Source organism: Grammomys surdaster, unplaced genomic scaffold (assembly GCF_004785775.1).
Source record: "Grammomys surdaster isolate TR1022 unplaced genomic scaffold, NIH_TR_1.0 238, whole genome shotgun sequence".
In the NCBI taxonomy this organism is placed as follows: domain Eukaryota; kingdom Metazoa; phylum Chordata; class Mammalia; order Rodentia; family Muridae; genus Grammomys; species Grammomys surdaster.
The window spans coordinates 421,627-437,059 of NW_021604683.1; the positions used below are offsets into that span (position 1 = coordinate 421,627).

General features: G+C 39.4%; 1 protein-coding gene across 1 annotated transcript; it reads left to right on the plus strand.

The window, feature by feature from the left end:
- The first annotated feature begins 2,754 nt into the window (after window positions 1–2,754).
- On the plus strand, window positions 2,755–12,707 carry LOC114626649 (zinc finger protein 709-like). Its single transcript, XM_028774119.1, has 4 exons — window positions 2,755–2,861; window positions 9,768–9,894; window positions 10,132–10,192; window positions 11,337–12,707. Exons 1-4 carry the CDS (start codon window positions 2,859–2,861, stop codon window positions 12,631–12,633), a joined length of 1,488 nt encoding a protein of 495 aa, XP_028629952.1. The 5' UTR covers window positions 2,755–2,858; the 3' UTR covers window positions 12,634–12,707.
- Window positions 12,708–15,433: the final 2,726 nt, after the last annotated feature.

Here is a 15,433-nt window from a genome sequence, read left to right on the forward strand (position 1 = left end):
CAACTGAGTGATCCCTGTAGCCCTCTCACCCACTTTCAATAAAATAAAAGAGAATACTAGACATAACAGACTTGAGGTACAAAGACCACCTTTGAGAAAAGCTGCAGGAAGATAGTGGAATTTCTGGAAACTGTGTGTGCTTCAGGTGACAGAGGTATAAGAGTGGGAATACCTAAGACCTTGTGGTTAAGGCAATTTCATCATAATCTCAAGTTGCTGAACAAGAAGTTATAAGTTTTGATATTTCCCCTGCTGAACTTTTTTTCTCGTTTAGCCAGTTCATTCTTAACATTGCTCTCATTCTTTCTGGTAAGGCTTGTTACTTTTTGGAAAATGTAGGTTAAAAACATAAGAGTCTCTCTCTTAAGGATATGCTACAGTGAAATCAGATAAGAAGTTGTTTTCACTTGTGAGGAAACATGAAGTAGTTAAATGAATATGGCACCCATTGACTCATATGTTCAAATACTTATTTCCTAGTTTGTGGAATTATTTAAGAAGCAGCATCGGTGTGGCCTTTTTGGAAGAGCTGTGACACATGGGTGCATTTTCAGGCTTTAATATCTTCTGACCATGCCCATATTGCTAGCTCCCTCTTGTCTGGAGTTCAAACTATGAGCTCTCAGCTGCCCGTTGATTTTCAGCTAAGATCTTATAATACAAGATGAACTTTCCATATGCATTTCTGTCCACCATTTTTACTATTTACATATATTTCTGGATGACTTTGAGGTAAATTGTCCTTAAATATCTCAGCTTTTACATTTGATCATGTTCAGAAAAGGATTTACCTTGACGCTGATAGGAGTAGGCAAACCTATGTGTAAACGTATCTAGAATACCTAAGTAAAATCTCAAAGCTCTCTTTCTTGAAGAAAGGCATTGCTTTGGAAATGGCTCCTATGTTCTCCTTACCTGATACAGGAAAAAAATCTTTCCCAGCTGTTGTGTGTTGTCTGTTGTGCTAGCTACTCTGGGTACTCAAATGGAACACATCAGGAATTAAATAAAACTCAAAGAGTTGGGTACTGTGCAGGATTTTTCCTAATTAAAGTTTTCCAACTGGGGAAAGAATATTTAATTTGGTCATTCGGGGTGATAAGATCCACCTTTCACCTAGACCACTCTTCGTGGTGACTGCCTACATATATAAAGGACATTGAAGATAGTAGCTCTTTCTCTTATTCCCTACCTCTGGGGAGCAAATTTTCGTTATTATTGTTGTTGTTATTATTTGTTTAATTTTCTGCCAATAGCGCTTATCTTACAAAATTAAGGTATTGTAGAGTGAAAAATTATAGATACTGGGTATATAGAATCCTTTTTAGACATACAAAATATTCTTTAGGCTTTCTTTATAAAGACATGGAGAAACCGAGCCATGAAGCAAGTTAAGAATGTGGACAGACTAGCTACGGGAACTGGCTAGAATGCAATTTAGCCAGGTGGAACCAAGCTGAGAACCATAGTGACAGGGCAAGGCCGAAGTAAGAGGGCAGGACCACATTCTTGAGAAAGATAAGCGTACAGAGACTTTTCACCTGATCCTGACTCACGTAGGTTGGGTTCCTTTGGAATGTTCCACTATTTTTATGTTGTGCCACCTCAACAACCCCTCATTCCCCTCCCCATTCCTTGGTTTGTGGTTTTTTCCCCTTAAAAATCCCTCTCAAACTGGCTGTCGGGGTCAATTCCGCTCCTGCGTGGGCATACGAATTGACCGGCAACTAGTTGTCACGCCCTAATAAACCTCGAAATTGCTCTGGTACATGGTGTCTCGAGCAGATTACTGGGTGGCCGTGACTTTCTGAGACTTGAGTGAGGGTCTCCCCTCTGCGGAATACTGAAGACCAGCTCAGACATCCAGCCACATGGACTGAACCGCTATTAAATTCTTAATCTTTAAATTTGTAGACAGCCATTATTAGATTAGTTGAACCGCAGCCTGTGAGCCATCTAATAAATGCATTTTCTACATAACAGAGACTCATTCTATCAGCTCTGTTCATGGGGAGAAACTTTACTATATATAATATAGCTGCGGATTTGTTGTTGTTGTTGCTATTTTCATTTTATAGACTCACTGAGGACTTTCAGCTGATTAAGAAGAGTGTTCCAAGGTGTCTGTCACTTATTTCCCACTTTGCTCTGAGGTTTGTCTCATAAAGATTAGGTGAAAAGTACTTGCAGTTTACCTGAACCCAGTCTAAAGGCAAAAAAAAAAAACAAACCAAACAAACAAAAAAGTTTTCTAAAATCGTTCTTAATTTTTAATATTCTTGGCACCTGTCCATTTGTGGGACAGATTAGTAACTCCACTGTAATCTGACTTACTGACTGTGAGAGCCATCCATTGTGAATCCAGCAGGATGAGGAGCGGAAGGATCTCCTGAGTGCTGTGATGGGAGTTCAGGAAAGCTCCACATTTGCAAAGCAATGAATACAGTGTCACTGCCCACATGAGTAGAAGCAGGCAGTTGAGAAACAGGGGTGTGAAATCTTACTTTTTCCCAGGAGCTGGATGAAAGGACAGACAGGTAAATTATTGGAGGAGAGGTACTTGTGCTACTGAACTTCAGCCCTGCAGATCTAGAAAAAGATTGGCCAAAGCTGGAACTACTATGCTTGTGTCTCTTTAAGACATTCTAACCCTAAGAGTGGTGATTATGTCCCTCAAGTCTCGCTAGCCAATCAGAACCTCTACATGGCCCTGCCAGTCAGAGGAGGCGGCACTTCCGGGTACCAAGCTTGCAGGTTTCTTCCTGTAACTCGGCCAGAATGAGTGTTTCTGGGTGAAACATTCTGAGTGTGTCTGCTGGGTGCTGTGAGGGGAGCTCGGCAAGCTCAGAACTCCAGACATGGTAAGTGCAAGGCCACCTCGCACGAACGGGAGGCGGAAGCTGCTTAGCAAAGTACAAATGCGTAGTGGGTCTTCCCAGTGTCTGGATGGTAAACAGCAGCCGGACACATGCAGCCTTTTGTACCCGGCTTTGTACCTGGCTGTGACCTCGGAATAACTTTATTATGGGAGCATCTGCACAAAACCATTGCAGCAGTGGCTTGTGTGTAGAAATATATTTGGCATGATGCCAAACGTTAGAGCACTGTTTCTCTATTCTCTTCTCTAAGTTCTGCTCTTAGCGGTTAACTTTGTAGGTGTAAGTTCCACTTGGTGTTGTGAAGGCTGTAAAAATAAATCTCGTGTGTGGGGTATCACTCCAGTATTGAGCTGTGATGTACAAGTGTAGAATTGATGATATAAAAAATTACCAACATTTAGGAAATATTAAGTGACAATAAGTAGAATTTTGTTGTTGTTGTTTTGTTTTGTTTTTGAAACAGGGTTTCTCTGTGTAGCCCTGGCTGTCCTGGAACTCACTCTGTAGACCACACTGGTGTAGAACTCAGAAATCTGCCTGCCTCTGCCTGACAAGGTGCTGGGATTAAAGGCGTACACCACCACTGTCCGACTCAGTAGAATTTATCTGAGGTAGGACCGCCTGTAAAACACCTGACAAGAAAGTAGCATGGTAAAAATGGAGTCCTGTTAAAAATCAGTATTATACAATACATGTTTGTTTACCAGGATTGTCCAGACATTTGTCTCCAATCCTTAACAAAGGGGACAAATCTGATTTACAGTCATCCATTAGGCTCATGCTGATATCAAAGAACAGGCCCCTAACAAGCTGCTTAATGCAGCATTACAGGCTCACAGCCAACATTAAGGCCTGGTATGCCATAAAGATCCAGTTTTCTTGGGAAAAGCATAGTTTTGCCATAAGGGCAGGACTATACCTGGTGACATCTCTTTGAAGAGGACAACACTGTATGATCTGGGCTGGTCCAATCTAATAAGGCTTGATCCTAATGTATGGAGAATTGCATATCTCCTTTCTAAATTCTAGCCCCTTAACAGCCTGGAGCCTTAAGCTTTAGGAGCTTTACCTGAGGCCCTGGTGTATTGAATAGAAACCAGTGCTCTTTCTCCTAAGCCAGAGTTAGGGGTGGCAGCAGCTGTAAAGCTTCGAGGCCAGGGTGTTTGGGGAAGACAAGCTTCAGACCCTGAGATTCCAACTATTTCCAGCATAGGGTGATACGATTATCAGTCCCAAGTCAACTATGGGCTTGGTCAGTCATGGATTCCCTTGTGCAGCATTGTTTTTTTACACTTCTCCTAAATTTGTCACAGTGTATGATAGTTACTGCTGCCTTCATAGAAGTCTCCATTTCATTCACTTTATCCCCTGTACGTAGTATACAAGATGTTAGTTTTACAAAGCTTACTTGACATAGACATAGCTTATGCAAGTTCTCCCCACCACAGCTGTTGTACATTCTACCTTCTAAGTTTCCTGTCTTTCTCATCTTCACTTCCAACTCAGGAACCCATCACTGAAAACTGACCTGCTGTTTCAGGGATCTGATGCACTTAATCAATGATTCTGGGGATCTTTCCTATGTAAATCTCATAGCTGTCTTAAGTAGGACTTACAATCTCTAGTCCATATTTAAATTGTTCAAAATAACCTGGGGCCTGAACCAGAAACAAACTTATTGATGTCAATATCCAAAACCTGTTTTTGGTTGGCTCCTCTTTGAGCATTAGTCAGAGCTGAATCCATGCTGTCATTTAGGAGATTTTTTTTCCTAGTTAATGTTTTAATGTTGTCTTTGGAGTGATTTCTTTCTGGGATGATATAGTAATTCTGTGAGAGCTGCATCTTCTTCCTTTTATAGAGATGTTTCTAAGTCAAGCTCTGTTGACTCAGGTAGCCTTGATCCTGGTCTGTTGCTCCCCAGATCAATGACCTTGGTTTCCTCTTTATAAAAATTCCTAAGTTCTTGAGTTAAAGTAATGAAGCAAAGGTGAGTTTTATAATTGCTCAGTTGAGTCATATAATGAAGTGCATATTTCTTCTACCTTCAGATGAGAACAGAAGGAATGGTTTACTCTGTTCACTGTCAGGTGAAAGAGGGCAGGAAACAGCTAGATCACAGACCAAAGTATAAGGGAGTCCACTGCAGGTGTCACCATTCTGGAAAAGGACCTGATTCAGGCAGGGTGAACAATTTTGTAATTTCATAGCATGTATTAAATAATGCATGTGTTTAAATAAAACTACATTGGTGGATTTTTAATTTGAGAAAGCTGGCTTGAGGAAGTGGATAATGAATTCCCATTTTAGGACATGTATTATTTAGTTATGTGCTATCCTTGTTGATATATTTACATGAGCTTAGAAATGTAAAACACATGCCTTTAGTTGTAGCTGGGTGTGTCACATTATAGATCTCAGTAGGTAACATAGCACATGGGGAAATGTCACACACTATCTCTTGATTAAACACTATAGCCTTGATCCCTGTGTATTGCTCCTCAGGGCACTGACCTTGCTTTTTGCTTGATGAATATTCACAAATTCTTGAATTAAAAGAATGCAGCACAACACCATTTTAAATTTGCTCCTTTGAATCATATAATGAACTGTCCATTTCTTCTATTTTCAGATGAGAACAGGAGGAATGGTTTACTTTATTTACTGTCAGGTGAATCAGAGCAGGAAATAGCTAGATCACAGAGCAAAGTTTATGAGAGTCAGCTGCAGGTGTCAGTATTCTGGAGTAGGAGCTGATTCAGGTAGGGTGGATAATTTTATAATTTCACAGTGTATATTTAATATTACATATTGTTAGATTTTGTTGCACAGCTTAGAACAGACAACAACAGACCAAAGGGTTCCAAGGGGGGTGTTATTTAGGAGATAGGGAAAAGGTGTGGGGAGAGAAATGGGAAAAGATGGTGGAGAAAGAGGAGAGAGAGAGGAGAGAAATGGAGGCTGGCAATGACCACGTTGACAGAGGGGGAATGGAAGGGGGGAGAGGCGAGGGAACAGAGAGAAGCTAGATGCAAGAGAGCAAGAAAGCAAGGAGGAGGCAGGCAGCCCCTTTTATAGTGGGCACACCTAGCTAGCTATTGCTAGGTAACTGAGTGGAGGAGCATACCTGGGTGTTGCCAGATAACTGTGGAGGTGGAGTTTAGACAGAATACTAACACATATGGTTAAATTAAACTAGATTGGTGGGTGTTTAATTTGGGCAGCTTAGCTTGAGCCAGTGGATAATGAATTGTGTTAGTAGGACAGGTATTATATAGATATGAGCAATCCTAGCTGACATATTTATGTTGGCTCAGAAATGTAAAACACAGGCCATTAGATGTAGCTGTGTGTCACCTTATAGATCTCAGCAGTTAACACTGCACATAGGGGCAAGGACAAACACCATCTTATTAATGCCATCATCTCTACCAGGAAGGGTCTGCTCTTTTTTGTTTTTGTTTTTTCTGGTTTTTTGAGACAGGGTTTCTCTGTGTAGCCCTGGTTGTCCTGAAACTCACTATGTAGACCAGGCTGGTCTCGAACTCAGAAATCCGCCTGCCTCTGCCTCCCAAGTGCTGGGATTAAAGGCATGCGCCACCACAGCCTGGCGGGTGTGCTCTTTTTTAAAGTCATTATACCAATATGTTTTTTCATTTATATTTATCTTTTTAAAAATCAATTTTTGTTATTAGTTTTTAAATTTCATTTTCTTTATGCATAGGTGCTCTGATCTCTTACTTGTTTCCATTCTCCAATGTTTCCCACAAATTAAGAGTTTCAATCCCTTTTCTAAAGAGATTTTCTATCTGTCTGTTTAGAGCAACATCTCCTGTAGCTCAGGCTTTCCTTATGCCATGTACTTAAGAGTTACTTTGAACACCTGAACCTGCCTCTGCTGCTCAGTGCTTGGAAAACAGTCCTGCAACTCCTTTCAATCTGGTTTCTGATTGATCAGTGAGACAAAACATCAGGGAACGAGTGTTGTCTAACATCCCTGGATTAGGGATGAGGGGATTACTAATAAAAGAGGGACCTGTATAAGAATTGAGTTCACTGACCAACTGTGGAGCTGGTATAATTGCAGCACAGAAAAGGAGGAGAAAGAAGGAAGGTGAGTCCTTTCTCCTTTGGCAGAAGTTGGCATTCACCATGACTAGTCAAGTAAGCAATTTTAGAAAATAATCAGTAAAATTCCTTACTGGCAATCTTGGGGTATTTCCCAGATTAGGGAAATGATGAATTTAAATGAAGACATGTACTTATATCTAGAAATCAATTTTCTGTATTTTCACTAGTTCAAACAAAAGAAGATCTAGACAAACTGGTGCCTAACAGGAATATAGTTATTCCTGTTTGAAAATACACAGTGTAAGAGAAAAGATATGAGAGCTACTTGGTACATACGTTTAGTTTCTCAAGAATACCGGACCATAAAGTATGTTTTAACTCTTAAAAATAATCTTTGACAGTATAATAGTCATTTCCTCCTTCTCCTTTGTCCCTAGTGTTAAGTCTGAAACTCTGGGGCAGGGAGCTGAGAGGCCTATTTAACAAATCAAAGCAAACCTGGCTGTCTGTTTCTCTCATCAGACTGCAGTTCCTACCTGTTATAGAATATAGATTGGGCTGCCAATATCTAAGCTGCCATTCCTTATGCAATCCAACTATTTGGGGACTGCTCTTTTTCATCTATTGTTAATCATTCTGATCTCTTGGTCTGGTTCTTCCTTCTCCCATTCTACCTCGCCAAAATGACATGTCTTCTCTAAACTCTCCGAGATATAATTGGGTCTCGCTATGTTCTCTCTTTTGTGTATAATAAATTTTCTACTCCACCATACCTAGGAGCACTGATTTCCTATAATTTTTATTTCTTTCGTTTTTGTTTGTTTGTTTGTTTGTTTCATTTCTCTCCAGTAACCGCTCCTAGCTTTAAAATTTATAGCCAATTTTTCTTTTTAATTTTTGTACTCTATGAATTTGATTGCAGTTTGATTTCAGTTCATCCCCACTATGAAGCAGAGATGTCTGCACAGGACATTGCATGTATAATTGATTATGTAAAGAAAGGACCCTGTGCCTTTAACAAGGAAAATAAGTGCCCTGGGAGGGTAGAATATTCTATTAAATGCAAATTTCCCAGACTAGGGTTATGTCTGCATTTAGGGTGGAACAGCAGAGCTTGGATGGTTTCAGCTATCTGAATAATTTGCTCTGTGGTCCCCAAGTTGAGGAGTTGCTACTTACTGTCCTGATGCCCAGCTGAGTTTTCCTAGCTAAGGAGGGACTCGGGCAGGCCTGTCAATCAGAAGCACTAGTGGAAGGTAGCTTGCAGGGGCTTTACAGGATTTTCCTCAGAGGCATGTGTTACAAGCTTTGCAGAAGATCACAAGCCATGCCCTGGTGACTGTGGCCATCTCTATCACTAGGATGGGAAGAACAAATCTGCTGAGCTATCAGAGTCAGATCTACTGGTACTAAGAGGGACCTTGGTTCAGAGTGTGGTTCTGTTGCTCCATGTAGTGATAATAGCAGAGGCCCTTGTCTTTTGACCCTGAGAGTAGATTCCCAGGGAAGGTTTGTAGCCATTTGAGTGGCAAGGTGTGAAACATAAATGTCATTACAGTGTGTACACAGAGGCATTGCTTTTGGTGTGCAGTAGGATGACATTGCAAAAGTGGAGGTTTGATTTCTAGAATTTGTGAACCTTCTATACTCAGTTTTGTGTGAGTAATCTTATACATAATTTAGAAATTAGTAAAAAGAGGTGATAGGATCATACTTCAGAAACATTAACTAGAATTCTTTAGCCATTCTGTTACCTCCAGTAGTAATGGCACGATACACAGAAATTCAATTCTTTGATTCAAAAGGAGATTCTGAGATGAAGAAGTTCCTCAGGTGTGTATGGTGCCTGATAGCTACATAGGACAGATTTCACATCTTATAAGAATCCATGTGGCAGGAAGCAGATATTAAATCATTATTCAATATTGTGTTTTGTAAGACTTGAGTGGAGCTAGTTTTACCTGAAATCATTAGGGGTCATGAAGACCTGCAGCGCCATAGACCACCTTTCTGATCACCTACCTTTATTGACAGACTCTATACCATCAGGCCTCTCTGTTTGGAAGACAGACAGGTAGTAACTGAAAGGACAGAAATATAACATTTTTGTGGTCACTTCAGTTATTTTTGTAGGAGTCAGGAAATCTATTCTTATTTTATTTGTATACAAGTATAGGTAACATTGGTCAAGTTCACATTTTTCCTGGTGTAGTTCCCTCAGTTGTTTGGAAGAGAACTTGAAAACAGGTTGCATGGATATGGGCAAAGGAAGGTTTTTCTGATATTGTGTTTCAGAGCATTGGGCAGCAGTGAGAATTTGGTCTTGGGTAACAAATTGTGGGATGAGTCTTTGACAGCCTACTTAGTCTTCTGGAGGACTGGCCTGTGGTTAAGTAGGGGGTTTCTGTCCATAGTTCATAGCTCAGACACAGAAATGGGGTAAGAAGGGAAGGGAAGACGGAAATGGTCTTTTGTATCTACAGGAGGCCTGGACAGGTGAGAAGAAACTGCAGTCCTAAGGGCACCCTTGGGTATTGGGTCTCAGGGAACAGAAAGTGAGGAAGGTCTGGCAGGATGCTACATGATCCCATACCCAACATCTTAATACAGAGGCATCAGGATCCCAGAGAACATTCATTTGCTTCAACATTTACTTCAGGTTTTCCTTTTTTTCCAACTATGAATGACTGTTTACTTATTGAATAAAAAGTTCTATGTGACTGTGCAGGGAAATCAGTAAGTATTCTTTTTGAAGTACACATGTACACTCTTGTTGGAATCATGCTTTCTTATGCACACATATATTTGATCTTTTAGGAAGTAGTGACCTATGATGACGTGCATGTGAAATTCACTATGGAAGAGTGGGCTTTGCTGGATCCTTCTCAGAAGAGTCTCTACAAAGATGTGATGCTGGAGACCTATAGGAATCTCACAGCTATAGGTAATACAGTGATTTTTTTTATTTACTTATTTATTTATTTATTTATTTATTTATTTTTGGTTTTGAAATGTAGGCACATCTGTTTCTTTGTTATTGGTATTTGTGTTTGTAATTTCAGTTGAGAATGAGGAAGAATAAGGTGAATAAACAGAGGTGTTTCTAAAGTTCACTCAAGTAGATAACTTAAATGTCTAATTTCCAGTAATGTAACATACTTTCTCTGGCACCACATTTTAGGCCACGTTTTGGAAGATCGTACTATTGGTGAACATTTTCCAGGTTCTAGAAGACATGGAAGGTAATTTTCATGTGCAAGCTCATAAGAAAATGCCTATGAATAAAGTTTAATATGTGCTACAAGTTGTAAAGAAAAGCAGTAGGATAAAATATGCACTGGATTAAGTTATAGATGATTATTAAATCTCACAAAATCAGTATGTCAATGGCAGACATCCAGTTTGTGTTTGCAAAGTGTTCCCTAATTTCAAAAAACATGAAACAACAGGTATGTCACTATTGGAATCAAGCTCAGTAGAGCCATGTTCTAGAAGTGCCAATCTGTTCAGTCTCATGCCATTTAGCTATTGTAAAAGGGAAACAGATTTATTAGGTGGTAAGCATATGTCTAAAACCTTGTAATAAGCAAATATGCATAGTAAATCTGTTGTTAGCCATATACTTGTAGTAGCATTGCTAAATTTATTGAGATGGACAGTTTATGAGATTTAAGGATGGCTTTGTTGAGTAACTTTAATCTCTGTACCACATCAATATGAGAGAAAAAGTCAAACTCTGTGAATGAAATGCGGAACCCTTTCACTTGTTATTCTTTTTTTTTTTTTTTTTAATATGGATGACATAGATCATGATGGATACAAGCCATTTGAGCATAGAGATATTGAAGAAACAACATACCTTTCTCTTTTCCAGAACAATTACAAGATATATAGTACTGCCTACTTTGAATAGACATTTCTAAATGTGCTAAAAGTTTACATATAATTAGTTTCCTAATATTATTGCGGATATTTACTGCTGAAAATCTTTATGAGAATTAGGAAAGTAGAAATGTTTTCTGTTAGCATTGGTCTATATTCCAAATGTTGTATTATTCACATAATAGCAAAATTTATGAATGCAGTCAGTATGTAGAAGCTCTGAATTCTTCCTATTCTCTTCAAATATGAGAATAACCTCTTATAAAAAAATTATGCTATAAATGTGAGCCATGTAATCAATACTCCTCCCATTCCATGCATCTTTAAAGATGTACAACAACCAATAATGAACGACAACACCTTTGAATGTTAACAAAGTGACATTATGGTAAGATCATACTACCATTACAATTTAACCAAATTGTAAATGAATTTATACAGATAAAAAGACTCATCAGTATAATCAATGTGAGAAAGCTTTCACATGTGCCAATTTCTTTGCAGGCATGAAAGAAGTTGTTTTGGAGAGCAACCTGCTGAGATTGTTCAATGTGCTAAAGCTTTTGCATGCCAGAGTCATATTCAAAGGCATGAAAGAACTCATAATGGACAGAAACCCTATGAATGTAACCAATGTGGTAAAATCTTTGCAGATAGCAGTGTTCTCAAATGTCATCAAAGAACACATACAGGAGAGAAACCCTATGAATGTAACCAATGTGGTAAAGCCTTTGCACATAGCAGTGCTCTCCGATGTCATAAAAGAATACATACAGGGGAGAAACCCTATGAATGTAACCAATGTGGTAAAGCCTTTGCACACAGCAGTGGTCTGAAATATCATAAAAGAACACATACGGGAGAGAAAACCTATGAATGTAACCAGTGTGGTAAAGCGTTTGCACGTAGCAGTGTTCTCCGATGTCATAAAAGAACACATACAGGGGAGAAACCATATGAATGTAACCAATGTGGTAAAGCCTTAGCACATAACAGTGCTCTCCAATGTCATAAAAGAACACATACAGGGGAGAAACCCTATGAATGTACCCAATGTGGTAAAGCCTTTGCACACAGCAGTGGTCTGAAATATCATAAAAGAACACATACGGGAGAGAAAACCTATGAATGTAACCAATGTGATAAAGCCTTTGCACGTAGCAGTGCTCTCCAATGTCATAAAAGAACGCATACAGGGGAAAAACCCTATGAATGTAACCAATGTGGTAAAGCCTTAGCACATAGCAGTGCTCTCCGATGTCATAAAAGAACACATACAGGGGAGAAACTCTATGAATGTAACCAATGTGGTAAAGCCTTTGCACACAGCAGTGGTCTGAAATATCATAAAAGAACACATACAGGGGAGAAACCCTATGAATGTACCCAATGCGGTAAAGCCTTTGCACGAAGCAGTGGTCTCAGTTATCATAAAAGAACACATACAGGGGAGAACCGCTATGAATGTAACTATTGTGGTAAAGCCATAGCAGGAAAGAGTAAACTCCAAATACATAAGCGAACACATACAGGGCAAAAGCTCTATGAATGTAACCAATGTGGTAAAGCCTTTGCTGGAAGCAGTGGTCTCGATTATCATAAAAGAACACATACAGGGGAGAAACCCTATGAATGTAAGCAATGTCGTAAAGCCTTTGCGTGCAGCAGTGGTCTCAAATATCATAAAAGAACACATACAGGAGAGAAACCCTATGTATGTAACCAATGTGGTAAAGCTTTTGCACATAGCACTGTTCTCCAACGTCATAAAAGAATACATACAGGGGAGAAACCATATTGATGTAACCAATCTGATAAAAATTTTTCACAAAACCAGAGTCTTAATACATATTAAAGAACATGTATTTGAGCAAATCCCTGAGTGTATCTAATGTGGTAAGGCTTTTTCACAAAGCAGTCATCATGACAATCATAAAAAGATGCATACAGAAAAGCAATTTTTGAATGTGAGCAATGTGGTTTTAAACCTTTTTCACAATGCAGTGTCCCCAAATATATAAAGGACCATATACTAGAGAGAAACCCTGTGAATACCATGAATGTTTTGAAGCACTCAAATCATCTTCAGATACATAAAAGAACTTGTACTGGAGAGAAATCCTCTGAATGTAACTAATGTGGTGAAGCCTTTGCACCAAAGAGTCATCTCCTAGTACATCAAAGGATACATACTGAAGAGAACACTATGAATATAAGCACTGTGGTAGACTTTTTGCAAGTCACAGTACTCTCCATGTAAATAAGCAAAGACACATTCAAGAGAATCTCTATGAATGTCATCTACAGGATAAAGCCTTTGTACTTTGCGATCTTCAAGTGAATAAAAGAAGACATACAGGTAAGAATGTAAGCAATGTGGTAAAGCCTTCATATGTCGGTCATATTCAAAGGCACAAAAGAAACCATAATGTAGAGAAATCCTGTAAATATATTTAATATGATAAAGCATATGCACACTTCTATAGACTACATCACCATGAAACAATCCATACTGCTTAGAAATTTATGAATACATTTAATATCGTGAAGCCTTTTCAAATTTCCACGTTTTCATCAGCATAAAAGAGAAACCCTTTGAACTCATTCAATATGGGGAAGCCTTTATAAATTATTACAGACTTCATCATCATGAAAGTAATCATAATGGAGAGAAAATCTATGAGTGTAAACAATATGGTAGAGGCTTTCTGGTATTGGGTCCTCTCAGATCCAACACCACTCAGTCTCAGGTAATGCAAGTGACAGGATTTTATGATAATAAAGCTGCTGCTAGATCATGACATAATCTGAACATAATGTGTGACTTGTAACACACATTTCCCCAAGTGAGCCAGAATGATATAGAGCTACCATCCTGCAGTCCAAAATGTTAACCCACAATTATTAATGTCTGACAGAACTGAAGGAACAAAAGCAGAGAAGGCCCTGAGAAAAAGGAGGTCCAGTGACATGCCCAGATTGAGATCCATCTCAATAGGTGGCTCCAATATCTGACACTATTACTGGTGTTTACAAACATAGAACTGTCATGACTGACATCCAATAGGCCCATTAAACAGTTGAAAGAGGCCGATACAGATACTTACATCCAATCAATGGACAGAAACTGGTGACCCATGAGGTTGAATTAGGGAAAAGCTGGAAGAATTTTAGGAGGAGGGCGACTATATAGGAAGTCAAGCGGTCTGAACTAGCCTGTACCCCTGGGATCTCTCAGACATTGAGCCACCAACCAGGTAGCATAAACCACCTGATATACAGCAGAGGACTACCGGGTCTGGACTCAATCAGAGAAGATACAAGTGACCCTCCAGAAACTTGGGGGCCCAGGTTGTGGGAAGTACTGGTGGGGTGGGGGTTGTGCGTAGAGACATCTTGGAGACTGGGGAAGGAGGAATAGGATGAGGAAGAGTTGGAGGGTGGACAAGGAAGGGTATAAAATCTGAATTGTAAAAAAAGATTCAACAATAATGAATAAGAAAAAAGAAACTTATAAAAGTAAGGAGAGAACACCAGAAAATTCTGTGCCAAGTTACAACTACATTTTCCCAATAATCAGGATTTTGGAATAGGGGCTTATGTAGCTGATAGTGTCAACTGTTATAGAATGTGTGTTTTACAGTTTAAACAATCATATTGATTTGTTCTTTGGTGGTAAAGAACAGGTGTTATCTTTTGAGGAGCACAAGATGAATGGCAGAAGGCATTGTTAGAGACAGTCTTTGTGGGTTTTTTTTTATAGTCTTTGTGTTTTCAAGAATGAAAGATGACTAAAGATGGTGGTACAGAGTGGGAAGTCTGTAACTCCCCCATGCCTGGAAGCATGAACATAAGTTTCACCAGGTCATTAAATGGAGGATGATAACAAAAGGGCAGGACTTAAGGAGTGGTGGTTTGTTTTCTGCTTATTCCTAATTGTTGTGTATTGGTTCTAATGCTACTTGTGTTAAATTGCTTCCCAGATCTCATCAGAGTCCTGTATTTTAGACTCTGATATTCCCTGTCCCAAACTGGTTCTAATTGGTAAATAAAGTTGCCAGCAGCCAATGACTAGGCAGGAAGACACAAGCAGGACTTTTGGATTCATGGGCAAGGAGACCAAAGAGGATTGCCATGCCAGTAAAGGAATTGGATGCAGGCTTGAGAGCTGCAAAAGACAGAGTGCCAGCCTTGAAAGAGGCAGGAAATAGTGTCCCCCATGTTCCCTCCTCTGATTAAATTTGGGATAACAAAGGTTGGATATAGATTTTAGTAAGTAATAGTTCAGGAGTATCACAGGGGAGGCATTACCAATGTGCAAGTTGGGGAGTGGCCCAACTAATGAGCTGATCTAGGCATATTAAGTAAAGAAGACTGAACAGAATGTTTCTCATCTTTAGGATTGAACTCAGTACTAAAAATTATTTGGAGATTCTCAGATGGAAAACACATGCCGTGATGTGAGATTAGGAGTTGGTGAAAACTTTATTCTTAGCAGAGTTGCTGGTTATGCTGAAGCCATGTGGTTCCTCACCAAGCTATGCAGGTTCCCAGCTAGAACAAAAGGTGAGTAGAACTGGCATGCATGATTCTGAAGTTCA